At 37.6% G+C, this 24,660-nt stretch overlaps 1 protein-coding gene, 1 long non-coding RNA gene and 1 other non-coding gene across 8 annotated transcripts in view; 1 reads left to right on the top strand and 2 right to left on the bottom strand.

The window, feature by feature from the left end:
• The window catches only part of LOC141518089 (uncharacterized), a 253,311-nt gene that overhangs the window by 42,953 nt on the left and 185,698 nt on the right, over positions 1-24,660 (top strand). The window lies entirely within an intron of this gene.
• Positions 442-24,660, bottom strand: part of SLC2A9 (solute carrier family 2 member 9) — a 283,196-nt gene continuing 258,977 nt past the window's right edge. For 2 of the 3 annotated variants that reach the window (XM_074229794.1, XM_074229793.1), the window contains one exon: positions 443-4,073. In XM_074229794.1, the coding sequence (XP_074085895.1) occupies positions 3,819-4,073 (255 nt within the window). In that variant the 3' untranslated portion in view covers positions 443-3,818. Of the gene's footprint in view, positions 4,074-24,660 lie in introns of all 3 variants that reach the window. The other variant, XM_074229795.1, reaches the window with a different exon arrangement.
• LOC141519712 (U6 spliceosomal RNA) lies at positions 18,899-19,005 on the bottom strand. Its single transcript, XR_012477372.1, has one exon. It is a non-coding gene; the product is annotated as a U6 spliceosomal RNA (small nuclear RNA).

The following is a 24,660-nucleotide window of genomic DNA, read 5'->3' as shown; positions in this document are numbered from 1 at the left end:
GCATACATACATACACATATCTGTGTATATTTAGATCATTCATCTTTGGGGAATTTATTTTGACATAGGGAGTAAAGAACTAAGATTCATATTCTTTGCCTTTAATTGAACTATTCTTGTAGTTCTGATATAAATCCTAATTAATAATAATAATGAATATACTAGACATATTACTCTGTTTCATTTATTAATATTTTATTATTTGTGAATCAATATTCATTAATAATATTGACAACTCTTTCTAGGAGTCAAATGTTGTTCTGTTCCGCAAACTTTGTAAGAATAATGTAAAGAGAACCATATTTCTAAAAACGGTTTACATGTAGAGATTGAGTTTTTGAATATTTGATAGAATTCACTTATGAGATTTGGTGTCTTCTTATATGGTAATTCATTAATGACCTGAATTTCATCTTTTGAGTTGGATTCATTTATTCTCATTTTGCCATTTCGAATATTTTCTATTTTTATAAATATACATCAATTTCTTTTGTATTCTCAGTTTCATTGACATATAGCTTTATAGTCTAAGAATTGTCTTTATTCAATTGGACCCCTTGTCATCTCTGCCATTCATTTGTGATTTTGATAGTTTGATTTTTCTTCTCTCCTTGTTTTGATTAAATTTGTTATTGATGATTTCATGGTTTTTCTCCCTAAAACAACTCATATACTTGTACTTATTAATTCAATTTCTCTTTTCTCTCTCCAATTTTATTTCTATCTCCTTTGGTTTTGATGGTTTCTTGCTTTGGGCTTAGTTTTGATGTATTAATTTGTTCATTTTCTAATTAGTTTATCTGAAAACAATTCATCAGTTTTCTAAATAAGGAGAATATGCTTATATTCAGGATGCTGGCATCTGGTTCCATATTGCTTGGATGTCAATATATTTACCCAGTGTTCCCATTAGTCAGTCATCAAATGAAAAACAACTTTCAAAAGTCCAGCATTATATTTTCCACTTTATTTGGCTCCAGGAAACTCTCTGATTACATATATCAATTGCTTTGCATGCTAGGAAACAAAAGTACAGCTTGACCAGTCAAATCGAACATTTATCATCAAGTGCAATGTGTTTCTATGTGAGAGAAAGGCAAGCCTACTGTCAGAATGTTTTTCTAGTCTTTACTTATTTATTTGTTCTTTTATTTATTTATTTATTCATTTATTTAAGGCAATGGGGCTGTGACTTGTCCAAGGCCACACAGCTAGGTAATTATTAAGTGTCTGAGGTCGGATTTGAACTCAGGTACTCCTGACGCAGGGCCGGTTCTCTATCCACTGCACCATCTAGCTGCCCCTGTCAGAATATTGTTAAAAACCTAATACTGAACAGGCAAGAACAATTAGCAAATTAATTACTTAGGGCTCAGATATTTGAAATTCAGATAAAGAGGTGGCAATTAGAGCATAATGTCACTTGCCTTTGGATACTTTTAATTTTATGAAAAATAATATGAATCAATTTTTTTTTTACCCATGGAAACAGAGTTCTGGGGACCTGTCTATAATTCTAATCAAAAGTTATAAATTTCCACTGCAGGTTTTTAGGGCATGGTGATTTCTGAAGTGGAGAATTCAAAATGAAATTATTCTTATTTTCTGGGAAGTCTTTGAAGTGGTTTAACTCAAACTATTATAAGACCATGACAAATATGAAGGACCATCAGACATAGGGATTGAGGTCAGGGTCAGTATCATTTTTTATTAAGGTAATTGAAAGTACGGCTTCTCCCTCAGAAAAGAAAGGACTTTCAACCAATTCAAAGTTGAAGACTTTAAATCAGAATTTAGAATCTATGGTATAATATTTATTTGTGCAATCTAAGACTGCATTAATAGGAGAACAAGGGATACAATAGTCCTTATACTTTGCCGTGACTTGATCATACTGTGAGTACTGAGATCAGTCGTGGCCATCACATTTTAGGAAGGACATGGATTTGTTGCAATGCCTCCAGAATGGAGCAGAAACAATTTTGATTGTTATAGAAAGATTATTCAAAGGAAAGGGGGGTGCCTAGCCTGAAGAAGAGGAGGCTTGGGGGGATATGTGAGCTGTTGTCAAGTATCTGAAGAGCTGTCATGAGGTAGGACAATTAGCCTTATCTTTCTTGGCCTTGGTGGACAAAAGTTGGATAAATAGAAGGAAACTGCAGAGAGACAGACATAAATATAAGCTCACTGTAAAGAATATAGAATAATAATGGAATAATAGAATAACAGAATAATAATGGTGCCCAGGAATTTCAGTGATCTCATCTGATCCTCACAACAACGCTAGGAGTTAGCTGCTATTATCAATCCTCATTTTACAGATGGGGAAACTGAGGCACACAAAATTAAGTCACATGCTAAGGGCCACATCTCTAGTAGGTGTCTGAGGTTGAATTTGAATTCAGGTCTTGACTCCAGATTTGTTACTCTATTCACTGCCCTATCTAGCTGCCTTTTAATAGATCTCTAACAAGAGGAAGGGAGAAGGTCAAAAGCCTATTAAGCCCCTACCAGGTGCCAAGCCCTCTGCTGAGCCCTTTACAGATGCTCTAACATTTGACCACTTGGGCTACTGCTAGAGTTTTTTTAATCAGAAATATAGAAGAAGAGATTGGCCTTCAGGCATGATCTTGGAGGTGCTGTCAACTTTGGGTTTTGGCAGTTGTATGAAATAACTTCTCCCTGGTTCTCTGCCCTGGAAGCCCCTTAGTGATGAATGCCTGGGGTCTTGCTGATCCTGCTATAGCATGGGAAAATGGTGGGTTAGAACTTAAATTGCTTAAACGACATGCTGGTGGACACACATACACAATTCACATATACTCATCATTTTCTATTCTAAAATATTCACACACATATACATTCACAGAGACAACACACAAATATCTGCATTAATACCATTGAATTTTTAGTATTATTTTTACCCCCCAACCAAATTATTTTCCTGCTTCTATTTGGCAATGGTTAAACAAAAGGGCCTCCCCTGGGAAGGTGGTTGTGGGTTGAGCTGGACCAGGGGACAAAGTTAGGTGCAATTTAAAAATCATCCTTGGCTGGGTCGGCTCTAACCACAGCCAACAGGAGGTGGACTCATTTGAGTGTCTGCTCTGGGGTCTCTGTAGGGGGTCGCTGGGATATGACTAATGGACCCTGGAATCATAGTTCTCCTATTCACACTTAATTTAACTTCTGGTACAAGATGCAATGTGTTCTTCCCTTCCTTTATGGTTCAATTTGCCACTTGGTGCAGGCATTTCTGTTTGGACAAGCCCAAGAATAAAAGTACATCACCCATCTCAGCTCATCCCCAGGAACAGAATGATCACTGTATATGTTTTCTGATAACACTATCAGCTAGTGAGAGAATGGTCTCTGTCAACCCCAATTGTATCCTTGTTCCATGTGAAGGTGACTTTCTTCAGGAACTGAGCACCCAGGAGTTGACTTGTCATTTTTTTTTTTTTTTTTAGTGTTTACCTCATGTATTTGAAACCAAACAAGTTTCCCCAGAAAGATTCAAGGTAACCCAATGTGTGGCAACGTGGGGTGAGAAAAACTACCCCAAAGAAATGGGCAGTGGTTGGGGTGGGGGGGAGGAGATAAGGGTGAAGGACTTTCTAGGCTCCAGAAGTTCAAGTATTAGCAGCCATAATCATGTTGGAGAGCTTATGGTCAGTCTCTCTCTACAGATGAATATTTTAAAATGTCTGTGAACAGAGAAGCTTTGCTACTCCGAGTGTTTGAAGAAGACTTTTTGAACTTAGGAGAACATCTATCCCTTCTGGACTCCAACCCCCCAAATGGAGAGAATGTTCAAGTTAAATGATCTTATTTTGGTCATTGTTATCAAGTGTGGAAGACATTTCTAGCTCAGACTTCCCGTTGGTTTGTCCATTAGTACCAGCTTGCTCTATTTTTTCCTCTGGGAGGTTTTCCTTGTTCCTTTTGGCGAATGCCTGGCTGATTTCTGCATAAGTCTTGTTTTTGGTCTCAGGAAGGACAAAATAGAGGTAGGCTGCTCCGAGTATACAGATGGTGGCGAAGACAAGGAAGCAGTATGTTTTCAAACCTTCCTGTAGGCAGACAGAAAGGAAAGATACATTGAAAATATCAATATATTCAGCAAGAGATCATCACTATTTTGGAGGCAGGAATGGGTAGAGATTCAATTGGTTTGCAGGGTGACTAACTTTAGTTGCAAAGAATGTGCTTGTTTTGAGAATGCCCTATTCAAGATGCCTTGAAAAAAGATGAAGAAATTTCTGTGATTTATTTTTCATATATTGGTTCCTGAAAATAAGCTACTATTGTTGGGATTAAATTGAAGTTTGAATTTGAGCTAAGCCTGACAAGAGATCTTTTGTCATAGAAATGTAGTCATGAGAGAATCTCTCCCTAATCCTTTGACCTTGCTTGGATGGAAATAGGCATGAGAAGATAACTCCTTATCTCCAGAATCCCATGAAAAGCCCTTTCTCCTAGAAACTGTGTCCTCCCTCAGGCCAGTGGACACTTCCATAGGTCACATTTGCACATTTAGATCATCCTGGGAACTTAGCAGATCAAAGACCCCAACACCTAGACATCTGGGACTGGGTGGATGGAGGGGTATCTGAATCTCCCATTTAAACTTATCCTGCTCTCCCTAAGGTAGAAAATTTGTGTGATCTGTCTTAATTGTCTCCTACTTATCCTGAGCAAATGCATAAAAAATCTTGGCTTAAAAGGAATCCTTGGTTCCTGTGTGTGTTCTCTCACAAATCTGACAGTGGATCAGGGTACAAGAGACCCCTGACTAGGGAGCTTTTAGCCCCTTTGGTGTACCCCTCTGGTAAACAGCTACACTATGATGGCAAAAGTAGATACAACTAGAAGTTATCCTGAATGCCTACTTGTAACACGTATTCATCAGTTAGGAACCTCATATACAAGGTGCATAGATCATTAATTAAAATTGAGAGGGGCAGCTAGGTGGTGCAGTGGATAGTGCACTGGCCCTGGACTCAGGAGGACCTGAGTTCAAATCCAACCTCAGACACTTAATAATTATGTACCTGTGTGGCCTTGGGCAAGCCACTTAACCCCATTTGCCTTGCAAAAACTAAAAAAAAAAAAAATTGAGACGATCTTTGATCTCAATGAATTTACCTTCTATTAAAGAGAATATGGCACATAAACAGAGAAATACAAAAAAGTGAGAAATGATGGGGCAAAACAAAGATCCAAAGTGTCTTTTGAAAACTTGAGTAGGGTGAGAAGAATAATTTTCAAGAAATATTAATTAAATGACTATTATATGCAAGGTCCTGTTCCAGTGCCTCAGGGGAATGCAAAAATAAATGAGACATTGCCTGTATTCTGAGAAACTTACAGTGCACTATGGGAAATGCATTAATTTACTCATTCAATAAACAATTAGTTATTGACTCTTCTGGCAAAGCATTGTGTTTCAGTCAAATCAACAAAATTTTAAATTTATTATTATGGACTAGACTGTGCTAAATACTGAAAATTTGCAGAAAAAGTCAAAATAGTCTCCATCCTCAAGGAATTTACAATCTAATAAGAGAGTTTATCTGTACACAAACAGGTGAACTATATACATATATGTATACACACACACACACACACACACACACACACCTTAGAACAAAAGGGAGGTTTAGGAGAGGCTTCCTGCCAAAGGTAATGCTTGAGCGGAGTCTGGAAGGAAGTTGGGGATTTGAAGAGGCAGAGGTGAGGCAGAGAACATTAAAGGTACCTTTGAGTCTAATCCCCTCATTTTACAGATGAGGAAACTGAGGAACAGAGCACATAAGTGACTTGCGGAGGATCACGCAACTACTAAGTATAAAAGGTAGGTAGGGTTTGAGGTTGTCTTGATTTCACTTAGCTGTCTGTTGGGGGAGGGTGTCCTGGAGGATGTGTGAAGGTGAATCATCATTATCAAGGTAAGAAGAGGACGGATTGAGAAGGGCTGGAAATGCCAGAGAGATTTTGTATTTGATACAAAAGGTAATGAGTGCCTGGAGCATTCTTAGTGGGGAGTATCATGGCTAGACTTATACTTTAGGGAAAACCTCTTTGAACTGAAGTTGAAAAAGACAAGTGAGTTGAGTCAAAATGGTAAGTGAGGAGGATTTGTAATAGCCAAGGTGACTTGTAGCTCTGAACCAATTGGAGATAAGTTAACTAGAAGAGATGTTAGAGGAATGGAAGCAATAACTAGATTGTGTGGCAGAAGTAAGGACTAGGAAGAACATAACCTCTGGGGTGGGCTGTAGAGAAAGCCCCTGTCAGAAGACCAGGGTTCAAATCTGATCTTTAATATCTATGTGACTTTGGACAAGTCACATAACCTCCAGGGACTGAGTTTTCTCATCTGTAAAATGGGGGTTGGGATGGTTTACACAGGTGGAAGGAACTGACTTGGGTGAATACAGGAAGATGGAAGAGAATGCTGCTGGAAGAGAATGGGAGAGAAGCTGGACTCTTGACCCCAGACAGACCCTTGGGTGATCTATTAGGTAGGCTAGTTTTATCTTCCCATGTTATTGTTTTTCCTTCCTTTTTCCCCTTCTCCCCATCAAGATTTGGTATCAGGAAAGGATCTGATTGTAGTCATTTACAACTCCATGTAGTCTTCCTCTTTCAGGGGTTTTGGATTCACTGGAATGAAAAGGCTTCTCTCCTGTGAAAGGAATTTTAGGCAGCTAGAGTAGTTGGGGAGTGGAATCTGTGGGGAATATCACTAGATTAGGAATCAAAAAGCCTGGGTTTAAAGTCTGGTTGAGTCACTCATTGACTATTTGATTTCACACAAGTCACTGGTTCTGTCCAGGCCTCAATTTCCTCATCTATTAAACAGGAATATTCTTTAGACTATCTATCGATCTCATAGGATTCTTCTAAAGATCAATGAAACAACAATCAAAATTTTTTGTCATTTGTAAAGAAGCAGCTTCCTATTGCCCATTGAGTAGCGCACAAACTTCTTTAGCAGACATTTGGGGCTCTATGATCTAGTGTCACCTTAGCTTTTGAGCCTCCACAGTTGTGCTTTGTTGTTCTTGATTGGACAACTTCCTGCCTTTCCTTCCCCTTCTCAGCACATCTGGCATTATCACGTTTCTCTGCCCTTGTTCACTCTGTTCCCTCTGCCTAGAAAGTACTCTCTACCTCTCTAACTATTAAATTTCTATTCATTCCTTGCAGCCTGGTTTGGAAGCTACTTTCTAAAGTCTTTTCTCTTCACCAGTCTTCCTCCCATTCTTCACACAGTCCTTCACTTTTCACCCTGCTAATGAATTTAGCACACAAAATTGTGAATTACAGGTATCTGCATATGCATTGTGTTCTTTACTGTTTTAGTCATATCTTCATGACCCCTCTTGGAGTTTTCTTGGCAAAGATACTGTAGGATTTGCCATTTACTTTTTCAACTCATTTGACAGATGAGGAAACTGAGACAAACAGGATGATATGACTTGTCCAGGGTCACGCAGGTAGTAAGTGTCTGAGGCTAGAATTGAACTTGGAAAGATTAGTCTTCCTGATGCCAGGCCCAGCACTTTATTACTGTGTCACCCACCTGCCCTAATTTTACTGGCTTGTGAGATTTAGGGAAGGCAGGGTTTATGTCTAACCCCTACCAATCTCTCTCCTAATATGTAGCAAACTTCCAAATGGACACTACATAAAAGCTTGTGCTGCAGTTGTTAATGACAGCAAAGGCAAAATTCAACACCCCAGAATGTTTAAAATCATGATCAGATATGGATCTGAATGGAGGGGAGTGGGCAGAAGCTGGAATGATATTTTGAGATCCTCTAGGATTCTGTGAGACAAGTCTGAAATGGAACTGACAAAGCAGAAGCCAGAAGATGTCAAAGCTAGTCATAGATACCCAAGACCTCTCACCCACTCATTGACGGAAATACAGTCCCCTTTTCCAATGTCCTTTTACAAATTTTCACAAATGCTATTAAGGGTCTTCACACCATTTCTCTAAATATCTCTCTGAGAGTTATTAGAAGTGATCACGAAAAGATTCTCTTATTTTCCCTCTGATACAGGAAAAATGATTTCTTTTAAAATCCCACAGTAATCCCCAATGGGACTAAAAATATAACTTCAGTTTTGGCAAAGAAGTCAGTGGGTTCTATTGTTGAGGAAATAGCTTAATGAAATCAGCAGCAGCAGCATCCCTTATGTTTTACTTAGTGAGAATAAATTAATTCAAAATACAGTTTTGTGAAACTTGAAAATAAATTTCCAGCCAAAGAACAGTCAAATTTCCAGTTCTGAAAGTGGTTTTTTACTTATCTGACCTCATAGGATTTTATAGTGCCTTATATACTTAGGATCAAAGATTTTGAACTAAAAAGGACCATGGAAGTTTTTGTGTTTAATTCTCCTCATTTCAAAGTTGGGGAAATTGAAATTAATAGAGGTTTTGGTCACACAGTCAATGAATGAATGACTGAAACACTATCTGAATTCAGGTCTTATTGACTCTAATCTAATATTCTTCCCATTGCTTCCCCTAGACCATGGATGTCCAATCTTTTAGCTCTTTTGGGCTGCATCACCCAACAAAGACTTGTCATGGGCCACATATAGAATTTATTTAATTTTTATTTATGACTACAGTGAAACTCCATATTACCAATGAGCGCAATAATAAAATGCAATAATGTCATATGAATGGGCTTTGGGGGTTGGCTACGCCTGGAGACACTTCTTAACAGTTTAGTTGGACTTAGAGGTTAGTAAGTCACTTTTTTTTTTTTTACAATTTTGTAGGTAGGCAGAATATACTCATTCTAGGCATGAAAAAACTGAGGTTTTCAGTTGTATCTTATCCACAATCATCCAGCTTCAAGTGTCTGAAATGGCATTCAAACCCATCTCTTGGCTTTGAAGTCTGTCATTCTATGGCAGTCTGTCTAGCCAAGCTGGGAAGCACACTAATGAAGGTCCAGTGACAAGCTGTGTTTGTCATCCCAAAATTAGCCTACACAGAGTTTATCACCAGAAGGTTGGCTACTAGTTGTGGTTTTAGGTTGCTCTTTTGCTGTTTGCCAGAGTAGCTCATGAAGACTCTAAGGTGTGGATGGCCAGCCTTTGAACTCTTCTGGGTTGTATCGCCCAATAAAAGCTTGTCAAGGGCTGCATATAGAATTTAATATTTATTTATGACTACAATGAATATAATAATAAAATGTAATAATGTAATAAAGTACGGGCTCTGAGGGCTATGGGTCGGACACTCTTGTTGTAAAGGGGTAAAGAGGTGGCGGAATGATGGTGATAAATAATAACAACAACAATAATAATAATAATAATAGCAACATTTATACAGTGCTCACTATGCAGCAGGCTCTATGTTAAGCATGTTTACAAATATTATCTCACTTGATTCTCACAACAACATTAGGAGTTTGCTGCTATTATTACACTCAAGTTATAGATGAGGAAACCGAGGCAAATAGGGTTCAGTGACTTGTTCAGGGTCATACAGGTAGTAGGTGTCTGAAGTTAAATTTGAACTTAGGTCTTCTTGCCTCCAGGTTAGTGCTCTATCCCCTGAACTACATAGCTTCCCCTGATGTTTTATCCTTACCATCCTAATTCAAAAAAGGTAAACTCCTTGAGTTTGCTTTGAATTATTCCGTGGTCTGTTCAAATCTCTCCTAAGTTCTCAGAACAATACAAGACCCACAGGAAATACTTATCATGTGTATGGATGAATGAACTGTTAGTGTAATGTTAACAGGTAGAATTTTTCTTTTCCTGGGGTAGAACCTTTCTTATTTAAAAGGTAGAAGCTTTTTTTTATCCAAAAGTCTTAGTACAGTTTAAAGTTTCTAAAGCATTAGTAACTTTAAACTGCTGTAAGACTTTGGTAATTCCTTGTAGAATACAGATTTTTATTAGCTTAAATATCAACTAAGTCTTGAATGAAATTTGGTGATTGAACATGTAAAAAGGAATGAAAAGGAATGAAGGAATTTCCATGAAAATCAAATAACCTCATTTAATATTGAGGACTGGAACAATGTCTTTTATAAAGTCTTCGGTTCCCCAAAGTCTTGGGATCCCAAATACTATATTTGCTCATTGTTTTTCCTTGTGGATAGACTTTGTTTTCTAACTAGGATAGAACAAAGCACATCCTTCTGAACTTCATTTGATCAACTGTATGTTAGAGACTTGACACATCCAATTACATTGTTTTCACATACCCTCAGGATCAGAGACTCAGTGCTCATGTACCCAGTGGCAAACAAATGTTTGAGGAAGTTAACTGGGGATGATGATTCCCTGTAGACAAAGTGATACCAAGCTGATGCATATCTCCTTAGACAGCTGTGTCCTAATATAGTCAACAACCATGAAATGTTTAATGGAATTTTTTCCCCCAGTTGCTGCATTGGTTTATTTGGCATGGAGACATACATAGTAGTCTATCAATGGAATTTACATTTATAATTTGTGAAATATTTTCCACATACTTATTTAATTATCACAATAGTCTTGTGAGATAGGCATCAGAAGTATCATTATCCCCATTTTATAGATGATGAAACTGAGTTTGGAGAGGCTAAGATGCCTAATCAAAGTCACAGCACTAATGAGCATACCTACTTGTCATATCATAACTTCTCTTGGAGGCTATTGGGGGAAAAGTGCTTTGTAAATTCATGCTGTTGTTCAGTCATTTTAGTCATTTTTGACTCTGTGATCCTATTTGGGGTTGTCTTGGTGGAGATTCTGGAGTGGTTTGCTATTTTTTTCCAGCTTATTTTATAGATGAGGAAATTGAAGCAAACAAGGTTAAGTGACTAGCTTAGGTTATAAAGCTGGTAAGCTTTTAAGGCCAGAGTTGAATTCAGAAAGATGAGTCTTTCTGACAAACAGGCCTAATACTCCATCCAATTTGCCACCTAGTTGCTCCTTGTAAATTCATAAAGGCACCATAAATGTGAGTTGTGATGAATATTTCAAAAAATATATGATTTCTTTGGCATAGATAGGGCTGCCCACTTTAATAAATAGTTGCTGTTCAACACTTTAGTGGAATGTTTCCAAGGATTACCATGGCCAGAAAAATCCACCACCTAGTGAGTGACCTCTCCAGACCTAGCTAGTCCTTGGACAGATGGCCCAAAGTCCCATCTTTCTAGTATGAACCTCGTCAAAGCCTTTCCCATTTAAAAAAAGTGCTGATTAGATTATGCTCTATTTTTGGCATAGCTTTTAAGAACCCAGAGTTACTTCCAGACTATGATGAAGTATTAGAGAAAGACTTCAGCAGATGATGATGATGATGATGATGATGACAATGATGATGGGTGTTTAGGTGGCAAGTGGTAGTACCTAAACATATATTTCCTGGTTAAAAAAAATTATTTCTTTAAGTGCTAAAGTGGATAAAGCAACAAGCCTGGAGCTAAGAAGAAATGAGTTCAAATCCAGCCTCAAACACTTCTAGCTTTGTGATCCTGGGCAAGTCAGTTAAGTATGTTTGACTTAATTTCCTCATATGCAAAATGAGGAGAGAAGGAAATGGCAAATCACTCCAGTGTCTTTTCTGAGAAAAAGAAATGTGGAAAATTGCTGAAATAACTGAACAACAACAACACAAAAACTTTAATCATTTTAAAACCCATCTTTTCATTAATTTTTCTTAAGACAATAAAATGATCAAGGAAGATATTATTGATTCTCCTCATTTGACATGAGAAAACAGAGGTCCAGAATGGCTTAGTAACTGCTACCTGTGTATCTACCTAGTCCACTTCCTTAGTCTTCTGATTCTCATAATAGAGTTCCTTCCAAAATGATTTTTCCTAAGTGCAGATTTTACTGTTGCTCCTGAACTTAATATGTCCAGTAATTCCTTTCTCTGCTTGCTAAAAAAATCAATGATAATAGTAGTAATAGTAATCACTAGCATTTATATAATGCTTTAAGACTTCTAAATTTTATATACCAATATTATCTCATTGCTTCCTCACAGCAATCCTGAGATAGGTGCTATGATTATTCCCACTTTACAGGTGGAAATGGAGGCAGAGAGAGATTAAATGACCTACCCAGGTCATACAGTGAACACATATATGATACAAAATGGCATCAAAAAAATTTAGACAGGACTGAAACAACTCAATAACAACCACAAAAACTTTCTTATATTTTGCCTAGTATGATAGACATATATGCATTTCTCTGTATTAGATTGCAAACTCCTTGGGGTCAGGGACCTTGTCATTTCATTTTTTTAAATTTCTAGCAACTTTCACTCATTACTGAAGTAGGAGATGGGACTGAATGTGCATTGAGTCTGGGTCACACTCTAGGAAGTGATTTTTAGACTAAATTCAAGATAAAAACATATTTTGTTATCATTCACTTCTCTATCCCTAAATTTAAAGGACAGTGATTGATTTGAGAATTGGTTAATTGATACCACCATTCTCCAGGGTCTCATAGAATTTGTTTACTTATGGAACCCCCGCATTGAGTTGGGGAATATATAAATAAAGTCAATGCATATTGGAATAATTACAGCTTAGATCCAGATGTCCCTAAATGGAACAATTCCTTCTTCCCCGGAACCCTAGGGTAGAGAGATGGTATTGTGTTTTGTTGGGATTTTGTAAAGGGAATTGAAGGTAAAGAGGCAGTAGGAATTAGATTCCTATAATCAAGTAAAAAATATGACTTTTCCTCTCAATTTTAGCATCCACCCACACAGTGGGAGTTTTAGCTCACTGATGATTCATAAAAAAACACTGTGATGAGTCAGTTGGAAAGTTTTGTATTTAAATTATGCATGTGTAATTGGGTACCATACACACTTCTGGTTTGTAATTTAAATGTGTAAAGGATTCTCAAAAGTAGTAAATATTCCATTTTACTCACTGAAACCAAATTATTGTTGTTGATGGGGAAGATATACAGAGATCCCTTTCTCCAGAAGAAAGAGAAGGAGGAAAAACATTGCTAAAGTAACAAGGTGATTTTTTTTGGTGATGTAATCAAAATTAAATGATTTGTACAAGGTCACACAGCTAGTATTCATCAGGTATATGAGGTTGGATTTGAAACTTGGTCCTCCTGACTCCAGGAACAGTGTTCTATCTGCTGAGCCACCTGGCTGCCCCAATATGATAAAGTCCTAAAACACCAAATCTAAACTTCTCTACCTGCCTTGAAGGTACTCCAAAATCTTGTCCTACCTTCCTGTTCATCCTAATTTCCCCCACTATATTTTATATATATATCCTTTGTTCCAGCTGGACCAGTCCCTTCCCTGTTCAGTTCCCTCTCATTCTTTCCTCTGTGGCTTTTCATAAGTAGTCCCCACTGCCTCTGAAAAGGACTTCTCTCCTTCCTTGTAACTTATCAAATTTGATCTCTTTTTAACCTATTAAATTTTATCTCTTATTCATGGTCTGTCTCTAGCCTGACATCAAGAAGTCTTCTTTGACCTTACTATTGTTGAATCATTTCAGACTCTTAATGGCCCGTTTTGGGGTTTTCTTGGCAAAAGATACCAGAGTGGCAATCCATTTCCTTCTCCAGCTCGTTTTACAGATGAGGAAGCTAAGGCAAATAGGGTTAAGTGACTTGCCCAGGGTCACATAACTATTAAATGTCTGAGGATTTGAACTCAGGTCTTCCTAACTCCAGAGTTGGCACTCTATCCATTGCACTTCTTATGCCTAGCTGATAATTCCCTGTTTGAACTACTTTAGCATTTAGTCTACACCACATAATTTTGTGCTTAGTTTCATGATATTAATATTTATAATTATAAATAATACATTTACATATTTTAGATCATATATGATGATATATCATGCATAGTTACATGTGATACACATATTTTGACCATATCATATGTTGGACTCACTTGTATATCCTAAAACAAACTACTAGAGTTGGGAGGGAAGGAATCAAGCTTTTTTCAGATGCCCATTTCTGTTCTAGGCAATGGCTAAATGGTCTTAAAATATTTTTTTCATGCGATCCTCCCAATAGCTCTGTAAGGCAGATGCTATATTTATTGTCAGTTTAAAGTGGAGAAAACTGAGACCCTACAAATCACCTCATTAAATTTTCTCATTTTTGTATAAATATAGAAATTGAGAAAATATATGGAAGGTCCAGATGATTTGCCCATGGATATTAGAGAGTTGAACTTGGAACATGGAGGAGATGGATTCATATCCTGCTTTGTGTGGCCCTGGACAAGTCTCTTGATTTTTCTCAGTCTGTTTCTTTCTTTTCTGGCCAGGGAGTCATGGAAGACCCTTGGGTGATCAACAAACATTTTTAAAGATTTTATTTATTTTGAGTTTTACAATTTTCCCCCCAATCTCACTCCCTGTGCCCCAGAAAGCAATTTGTCAGTCTTTACATTGTTTCCATTCAACAAGCATTTTTAACATACTTGAATACATAAAAGTGTCACTAGGTGGCATCATAATGCACAGATCACTTGAAGCGGAGTCAGGAAGTCCCATCTCCCTAAGTTCAAATCAATCTTCAGACATTTACTAGCTATGTGACCCTGGGCAAGTCACCTAATCCTATTTGTCTCAGTTTCCCCATCTATGAAATGAACTGGAGAAGGGAATGGTAAATCACTCTAGTATCTTTGCCAAGAAAATCCTAAATGGGGTATGAAGAGTCGTATACAACTGAAAATGATTAAACAACAACAAAATACAAAAAAAAAGGAGGAGAAGGAAGGAAGAAGAGGAGGAAGGAGGAAAAGGAGGAGGAGGAGGAAGAAGAAGAAGGGGAAGGGAGGAGGAGGAAGGAAGGTAAAAGAGGAAGAAGGAAGGAGAAAAAAGAAGGAAGAAGATGGAAGGAAGAGAAAAAAGAAGAAGGAAGAAGATGGGAGAAAGAAGAAGAAGAAGGAAGAAGTAAGAAAAAAGGAGGAAGAAAGAAGGAAGAAAGAAGAAGAAGCAGAGAAGAAGAAGAAAGAAAAAGAAAAAAAGAAGAAGGAAGAAAGAAGAAGAAAAAGAAGAATAAAAAGAAGAAAGAAGAAGAAAGACGACAAAGAAGAAAGACGAAGAAGAAAAAGAGGAAGAAAGAAGAAGACAACACTCTCCTATTTCCTATTTTGCTGGATTTTCTAGAGAAAGAAATTTGTACATTTTTAAGTACTTTTCAAATGTAACCTATCTTTACTTATCTAGCTATGAAGACACACCTCATACACAGGGAAGTCTAGAGACGATTCTGGGCAGTGTCAGATAAGGAGATGCTAGAAACAGTGGACAAGACTCATATTCAACATAATTGGATGATGATTCAATTCCTTCACAGATGGCTATGCTCATTTATGGTAATAATAATAATAGCTAACATTTATACTGTGATATATCTATTTATCTATCTATCTATCGACAGATAGATAGATAGATAGATAGATAGATATATCTTATGAGCCTCCAAACAATCCTGTGAGGTAGGTACTATAGATATATCCTTTTATATGAAGAAACTGAGGTTCAGAAAGAATGTGATTTGAGTAAAGCCATAGAGCAGTGGCGGGAGGTTGGCGGGGGTGGGGTGGGGTGAAGTAGATAGAGCACCAGATCTGGAGTCAGAAATACCTAAGTTCAAATCCAGCCTCGAACATTTCCAGGCTATGTGAGTCTGGGCAAGTCACCTAATCTATTTGCCTCAGTTTCCACATCTGAAATGGAAATGAAAATAGTATCTACTTCTCAGGATTGTTGCGAGGTTCAAATGAGATAATATTTGCAAAGTGATTAGTATAGTGCCTGGCACATTATAGGAGCCACATAAATGTTAGTTATTATGGCTATTAAAATATTAATGATGGAAATCGGACCTCAGAGTCTTCCTGTCTCAAATCTACCCCCCCCATTCACTGTGCCCCAAGGTCATATGTACAGTTCAGACTCTTTTGTTGAATCTACACAGGCAGAATTTCCCTAGATAATTTGGATATTGGAAATAACCAGATTGGTTAAATAATAGTGGTTTTAATTTTGTTTCTTTTAGCAATGTTATCCAAATAATTGCATCAAATCTCCATTTCAATTTATGGAAATACTTGGGATTTGAGTCAATATTTTGTGATTTTAAAAGGACCATATTTTTTCTTCCAACATTTTATTAAATTTAAGCATATTATTACAGTTCAAGAATGAATCAATATGTATGTTGTGCTTGAACTAGCCAACATGAATGTGAATTTGAGAGTCAGAGATGGCATACATGCTAATTAAATGTTTGCAGGAATGAAAGAAGGCCATTGGGAAATTGCTTCCTCTCTACATTTCTGGTTGAGAGCAAAGAAAGTGAGACAAAATATGGATAAATGTTCAAATGAATGCCTAAGAGTCAGGAATTTTTTGTTCATATGCTTGAGGAAACTGGCTAAATTATGGGTGGCTAGGTGGCACAGTGGATAAAGCACCGGCCCTGGAGTCAGGAGGGCTTGGGTTCAAATCCAATCTCAGACATTTAATAATTACCTAGCTGTGTGCCCTTGGGCAAGCCACTTAACCCCATTTGCCTTGCAAAAAACCTAAAAAAAAGAAACTGTCTAAATTATATTATCATCACATGGGAGCAATAGTTCTTTGGGAACACCAGAATCCATAGCTAGACTGGTCCTTTGCACAAGAGAAACTATCACTATTCAGATGGTAGTATTAATGAAAGCTGTGGACAGACTGCCAGCCCTCAAGTCAAAAAGATTCATTTTCACAAGTTTAAATCTGGCCTCAGATACTTACTACCTGTTTGACCTTGGGCAAGTCACTTAACTTTGCTTGCCTCAGTTTCTTCATCTGTAAAATGATCTAGAGAAGGACATGACAAGTTACAGTATTTTTTTTACCAAGAAAACCTCAAATGGAGCCATGAAGAGTCAGACATAACTGCAAAATGACTGAACAATAACAACAAAAAACACATTTCTCTAAGTTTTTGAAGTGTTTTAAGTTTATAAAGTGATTTTTAAGTTTATGAAATGTTTTTCCTCACAATGACCCTATGAGGTATGGATTATTAAGCATTAATATCTCTATTTACAGGTGAAGAAAGTGAGGTTCAGAGAAGGGGAAAGATTGATAAAAATGATGCTGTAGAGAGGAAAAATCACACACTGACGAAATTGTGAATCTATCATTCAGTATCACAAGAACATCAAGATGATTTTTCATCAAACATTACTAGCACCTATAAGTAGTTCATGCTAGACACTGTAGTAGGTGCTGAGCATAAATTGAGTTTGCCTTCCAGAAGCTAATATTCTATCAGGGAAATCAACTCTCAGAGCTGGAAGAGATTACCAAGCCTCCCTTCATGAATTTGCAGTTTTTTCAAGTTATTTCCCAGACCTGCTACTTTCAGTCTATAAGACAACAAGATGATTACCTCCTGAGGCAGTGAGCTTCCTGTCACTTGAAGGCTTCAAGAAGATACTGGTTTCCTACTTGGGAGGTGTGCTGTTTGGATTAGAGGCTAGGATGACAAGACCAAAAAAGGTCCTTTCAGTCTGAGAGTTTAATTTTTTTTTTTAGGTTTTTGCAAGGCAAATGGGGTTAAGTGGCTTGCCCAAGGTCACACAGCTAGGTAATTATTAAGTGTCTGAGGTTGGATTTGACCCCAAGCCCTCCTGACTCCAGGGGTGGTGCTCTATCCACTGTGCCACCTAGCTGCCCAAGAGTTTGATTTTCTATGCTAGTGAAAGCCTCCTTGATAAAGGCAATGTCAATAATGCTAATACTTAAACTTTTAGAGCGATATATCATTTACCTAATATAATACAAATGACAAAACTTGTAAATTAATCACTTTAAAAATCACAAAAACCATTATCAGATTTGATCCTCCTTTGCCTTTGAGACATAGTACAGAGTGTTCACTTGTCTTGACAGAAGAGAAAACTGAGGCTGAGAAGTTAGGTAAACTGTTCAAGGTTCCACTGTGGCAGAGTTGGGTCACAAATCCAGACCTTCTGATTCCAAGACCAGTGTTCTCTCCACTAGTCTTCTCTCCTTCCTTCTCCACCCTCCCTTCAAGGACCAACTCAAATCCTACCAGATAAAATCTTTTTCCTTTCAAAGTTTCAATAGCACATTTTATACAAACAGCTTATTTGACACTTATCAACTATGGCCTGATGTTATTATAAATGATCTTTTTTATGTCAGGGCTTAAGTTCACTACACAACTAGAGAAGATTCTTGATGGCAGGGACAGAGTCTAATTTATATAAAGTATAGGTTTGGAATTGGAATGAAGCTGAACACTATCTCTGCCCATGCCTAGCAGAGGGCATCATGCATGCAAAGTAAGATGCATTAATAAATATTTGCTGAGTGGCTAATCATTAAAAATCACTAAGGCTATATTATTAAGTTAACAATTTAAACTGAATAAGATGCAGGTGGCTTATTATTAGAAGCCATAACAATTGCTATTCATTTGTCCTTGGCATCCTTATTAATGTGAAAATACATCTGTGCTCCTGGCATTTCTGGCATTATACTCAAATTCATTCTTGGCTCTGCTTTAAAAGTACTGTCCAGCATTTCTTATTAATTACAATAATAAATAACATTTACATGTCATTTTATGGTTTAAAAAGTACTTTCACAATCATTATTTCCTGCAGTTTTTTTCAACATCACTGTGTAGTAGACAGTAATAATTAGCATACAGTTTTAATTACAAAGGTAGTACATCATTCTATCCCCATTTCATTTTCAAGGAAATAGAGGCTTTAGAAGTTAAACAAATTGTCCAAAATTGCAAAGCTAAGAAACAGAAGGTGAGGGAGATGTTCTCTCTTCCTGGATGCTTTTCTTTCTATAAGAACTTTCTATAAGTTCTTTCTCTTAGAGATAGCTTCATGAATTTGCATGTCATCTTTGTGCAGAGGCCATGCTAATCTTCTCTGTATCATTCCAACTTTAGAATGTGTGCTGCTGAAGTGAACACCTCCCTAGAGGTAGAAAACAAAAGACCAAACCCCTTTCTATCTGAGTCCCTCAGGATTGCCATGTCTATTCACAAATGGGGAGGGACTTGGGCATCTCCATCATTCTGGAGAGGTCCTTCACCATGACAACTTCCCTGCTTTGCCAGTGTGTAGCTCCCATGCCCCCATTTCTACAGGACCTTTGGAGCCACTCTAAACTAGTGGCATTTTTCTTTTGTTGTTCTTGTTTGTGATTCCAATGTGTTCCTTCATTGAGTCCCAGTGACAATTCCTTCCTTTCTTTGCCCTGTGTTGGCCTAGGAATGTTCCCCCATCTCCATGCTGCCAATAGCAAAACAGGGATGGACTTGAAGACATATCTCCTAACTCCTACTCCAGTAGAACTGACAATGCATGTCAAGTCAAAGCCCTTTAAACAGAATAAAGGGATTAAGGGACATAAAGATTTTTATAACTATTAGGGCTTATTTGAGTTACTTCTATCTGGATGGAAAAAATATGATTTGGATAACTATAACAACTGGAGTGAAACAAGTGAACTCAGTCTCAATTTTTCCCCATCTGTTAAGTGGAGATAATAAGTCCTTTTGTCAATCTCTTAGGTTTGCTGTGAGAATAAAACCAAATGAGATAATGAATTTAAAAGCTCTTTGCAAATTTTTAGGGGCTTAAAAATGTATTTGAGCATTAATTGGCATTAGGTATAAGTGATATTCAACCTAATGTTCTTTGAAAATTGAAGTCAGTATGGAAGCTTTCTCTAGTTCTGTCTCAGTCTCTCTGTATCTTTCTCTCCCCGCTGTCTCTGTCTTTTTCTTTCTCTTTCTCTCTCTTCATCTCTGTCCTATGTCTCTGTTTCTCTCTCCCCTACTCTAATCTTGTACCTCTTTTTAGGACCTCAGGAATGAATGGGTAAGAAGATTCAAATAAATGTTTAAAGTGAACACTGAACTGTGGATATATCAGATCAGTAAGTTGAAAGTTTTTCACATACTAGTTGGCAGTGTCAGTTAATTTATTTCATATTCTTTGAGCCTTAGTATTCCTTTCTTTAAATTGTAAAAATAATCTTTCCATTTCCTATATTTTCTCTGAGGGCTGCTATGAAGGGCTGGTATGAAACAGGTTTTGAGATCTAAATATATACAGTTAAGTTATTATTATCATTGTTGTTGTTATGATTTTATGCAGACAGTAACAAACCAAAATGCTTTTATGATGTCCTGAAGGCTCTTTATGGGCCAAAGACTTATGGTGCATCTCAGCTACTCAGTGCTGATGGATCCACATTGATTAACGACAGGGACATGATCCTAGAGAGATGGGCTGAACACTTCCATAGTGTTCTTAACAAACCATCATCAATCAATGCAGAAGCCATTGACCATTTATCCCAAGTTGAAGTCAATCAGGCCCTATCTGAAGTTCCAACTGAAGAAGTTTTGAATGCCATTAGGTTCCTTTCAAATGGCAAAGCACCTGGTATTGATTCTATTCCAGCTGAGATCTACAAGGTGGGGGGGGGGGTTCTATTGCTCATCCAAAAACTGACTCAAGAGGTTATCCCCTAAGAACTCAAGGAAGCCTCCATCATCCATCTCTATAAAGGTAAAGGGAATGCATTGTCCTGTGACAATCACAGGAGTATTTCTCTTTTAGTCATTGCTGGCAGGATTCTTGCCAGAGTCCTTCTCAATGGCTGATCTTTCACCTGGAAGTTGGTCACCTTCCTGAGAGTCAATGTGACTTCAGAAAGGGTAGAGGAACAATTGATATGTGTTTGCTGCCTGACAACTTTAGGAAAAATGCCAAGAATAGAACAGAGGTCTGTATACAACATTTGTATATCTGACCAGGGCCCTTGCTACTGTCAGTCATGAGGGTTTATGGAAAATTATGTCAAAATTTGGTTTCCCAGAGAAGTTCAATTCCATGTGTGCATCAAAGCAATCTGGTGTGCATGCCTGAGTTCTGGATAGTGGATGATGCTCTCGAGATTTCTCAGTCACCAGTGGAATAAAACAAGGCTATGCCCTTGCTCCCATACTCTTTTTTAGCATGACGTTTTCAGCCATGTTATCAGACTCCTTCACTGAGGATAAACATGGCCTCAAGGACAACTATCACATTGATGGCAAATTCTTCAACTTGAAAAGGCTACAAACCAAGACTAAAGTGGAATGTTGGTGTATGATCTTCTGTTTGCAGATGATCATGCACTCAATGCAACTTCTGAAGCTGAGATGCAACAAAATATGGATTGATTCTCTAACAGTTAACGCCAAGAAAACCCAGGTGCTCCATCAGCCAGCACCACACCATCCATATTTGGAACCATCGGTTACAGAAAATGGAGAAGTTTTGAGTGGACAAGTTCACTTATATTGGCAGTGTCCTTTCCAGGGAGCTACACATTGACAATGAATTTGACACACACATTGCCAGAAGTAACTCAGTATTTGGGAGGCTCTGAAAGAAAGTGTGGGAGAGAAGATGTATCAGACTGACTATCAAACTGAAGGTCTACAGAGCCATTGTGCTGGCCTCACTGCTACATGCCTGTGAAACCTGGGCAGTCTACCAGCACCATGGCAGAATTGCTTCCATTTAAATTGTCTTATAAAGATTCTGAAGATCACCCAGCATGAAAAGATACCAGGCACTGAGGTCCTTTCTTGAGTTGAACTGTCTAGCATTCCAACATTACTATAGAGTGCAACTACAATGGGTTGAACATGTTGTTAGAATGCCAAACACACACTTGCCAAAAAAACTATTTTATGGAGAACTCACATAGGGCAAGTGCTCACAAGCGGGTCAGAAAAAGTGATACTGGAATACCATGAAGGTCTCTCTTAAGAACTTCAGAATTGATTGTACAGCATGGGAGACACTGGCACAGAACTGCCCAGCATGGTTTGCCCTCATCAGAGAGGGGGCTGTACGCTATGAGGAAGGCAGAAGTGAAGCAGCTCAAAGGAAAATATGAAATACATAAGTTTAGAGTAAGCACCCAGGTGTTCACATGAACTATTTGTGCCCAACCTGTGGTACAGCATTCTGAGCTCTTATTGATCTGATCAGCCACAGTAGGATACACTGTGATTTGTCTCAAACATAGTGATGTCATTCTGGTCTTCTTCAATAACAAAGAACAAGAACCAGCCAACCACAGTTATGATGCTACTGTTTTGATGCTACACTAGAACATAATTGTAGAGTCATCAAAGGACTATTTTTACTACAGACATCTGCATTCTTGTTTCTATTCCTCTGAATGCAACTCAATGACCACATAATTACAATGTGGGAAAACCTGGTTGCCAAAGTAACTCAACGAGAACCTCAGTTTCATACCATTAAAGCATTCATATGAAGTCATAGCTCCTTTTTCTCTAACCAAATCCCACCCATCCTTCAAGTTCTAGATTAGGTTTCTCCTTTTCATAAAGCCACACAGAAGTGATGCTCCTAGTCTTCAGGGATCCCCCCACAATGTTGAATTGCCAAGTCTTTAATAATTAAACACTTAGTCATTTATAGTCACAGTGAATAGAGAACTGGTCTTGAAACCAGGTAAAGCTCTCTCCTACACAAAGACATGAATCGTGTCTAGAACCATGGACATACCTCTAGACACAGCCTTCTAGTGCTCTTAGGAAGCTTGTAAAGACCATAAAGGCAGAGGTGTCAACTTTCTGGCATTTATTTCGTTCCTCACTTAGGAGTTCTCTGTATCAGTGAAATAAAATATCCATTCTTTATGCCTTTCACTTTGGTCTATGGTTTAACTGGTCTCTGTGCCTCCTATGATTTAATCTAGAAACTGGTACTTCTTGAGTTGTTCTAATGAGCAGATCTGATTGAGTTATGGCCCTTTTCAAAATCTTCTGAAAGTCCCCATGCTTCAGACTACTACAACTTGTCATCACTCTACCTTTTCCAGTCTTATCTAATACTACTCTCCAACCACTACTTTCTTTCCTAGCTGGAACACTTTCCATTCCTAGGCTTGTTCTGATCTCTCTTGCCTCTGTCTTTGCTTACCTCTGGAGATGGTTCCCCCCTTCCATTTCTTCTCATTGACACATTTCCTTGAAGCCTTCCCCAACTATCTCCTCTTCAAGTAGAATGTAATTCAAGGGAATGCAGTCTTTCAAGAAGGATAATTTCCTCCTGAAATATCCCACAACCTATACATATCTGATTAGTCTTGTTTTATCTCCCTAACCATGCTACAAGCTTCTCTAGGATAAGGACTATGCTTTTATACATGCTAGTAGTCCACCAACACCCTATACAATGTTCTGCATGTAGCAGGTGCTTAATAAATGTTTGTTAAATAAATCAATGAATGGATGCTCCTCTGTGCTCTCTGGGGTTAGGGACTATATATATAATACTGATTTCTAACATGAAAATCCTCTAAACACCTACTTATCATTTAGTAGGAATGGAAAAAGTGCTTCATTAATTGTCACAAAACATTTATCAAGCAGATACATCTTTTAGAACATGGAAAGGCAGTGGAACAAATACAATATTTAGACAGTCTGTCTTTTAGGCACTTATAAGCTAGTATGGGGATGTGAGACAAATATATTTTAAAAATCCTCTAATATACAGCCATGCAAGATGAGTTCATTAGAGAGGTACAAATCAAAGGGCCAGGTGACATTTTGTTGATTGAGTAATACCACAGGACTAGAAATTGTATTTTGAAATAGAAATTAATTTAAGGAGCAGTCTAAATGTTAAGTCATTCCTTGATGGTGGTATTAAATTGGTAATATATGCTTGAGATCAGTGAGATCAGGATCATGACTTGTAGAAGAAAATATTTCTCTTCTAGGCTGTGCAGTCTGATAGCTTAATAAGTCTGTCAAGAAGGTTATGATGGAAAATGCAAACATGACATCTTCCCAATCTCTACAGATCACAGAAGCAGCAGAAAAGGGTTATACTGATGAAAAGTGCTTTGGTGAACACAGCTTATTTTTTTAAAAAGCATTCCTCATTTCTAAAGATAGCCCCAATGAACTGACCTCTCAATTGATAATTTCTAGGATTTTTATTCATTTTCTTAAGGTTTGGTTTGGTATATAACATTTTACAAAATATCAAGATGAAGTCACTTTACCCATCTTTTAAAAAGATTATTTAGCCATGGCCTTTCCCCCTTTTTAGGGTTGATGTTAGGATCTGCCATTGTGTGACATGGTGGTCAGAAAAGAGTTAGGGTATCTAGGATGAAAGGAGTCACTGTTCTGGTCACACCATATTGAGACTATTGTTTGTGCTTAATTGCAACCCATTTTAGGAAGGACAGTAAGCATTCTGAAGCAATTTCACAAGAGGGTGATGAGAGCAGTGGAAGGACTGAAGGCCATTTCATATAAGGAATGATTGTAGGAACTGGGGACATTTAGCAGGGAGAAGAGAAGATTCAAGGGAACATGACAGCTGTCTATAAGTAGTCAAAATATACTGTAGGAGATGAATTAAATTTGTTCTACTTGATCTCAGAGGGCAAAACTAGGAACAAAGAGAGAAGGTATCATCCTGATAAAAGGGAAAACTTAATTTCTCTAACAATTAGAGTCAATGAAGAACATAATGAGCTGCTTTTAGAAGTAATGAATTTCAAGTCAATC

This window comes from Macrotis lagotis, chromosome 3, assembly GCF_037893015.1.
Source record: "Macrotis lagotis isolate mMagLag1 chromosome 3, bilby.v1.9.chrom.fasta, whole genome shotgun sequence".
In the NCBI taxonomy this organism is placed as follows: domain Eukaryota; kingdom Metazoa; phylum Chordata; class Mammalia; order Peramelemorphia; family Peramelidae; genus Macrotis; species Macrotis lagotis.
This window is presented reverse-complemented; position numbering and strand designations above follow the sequence as displayed.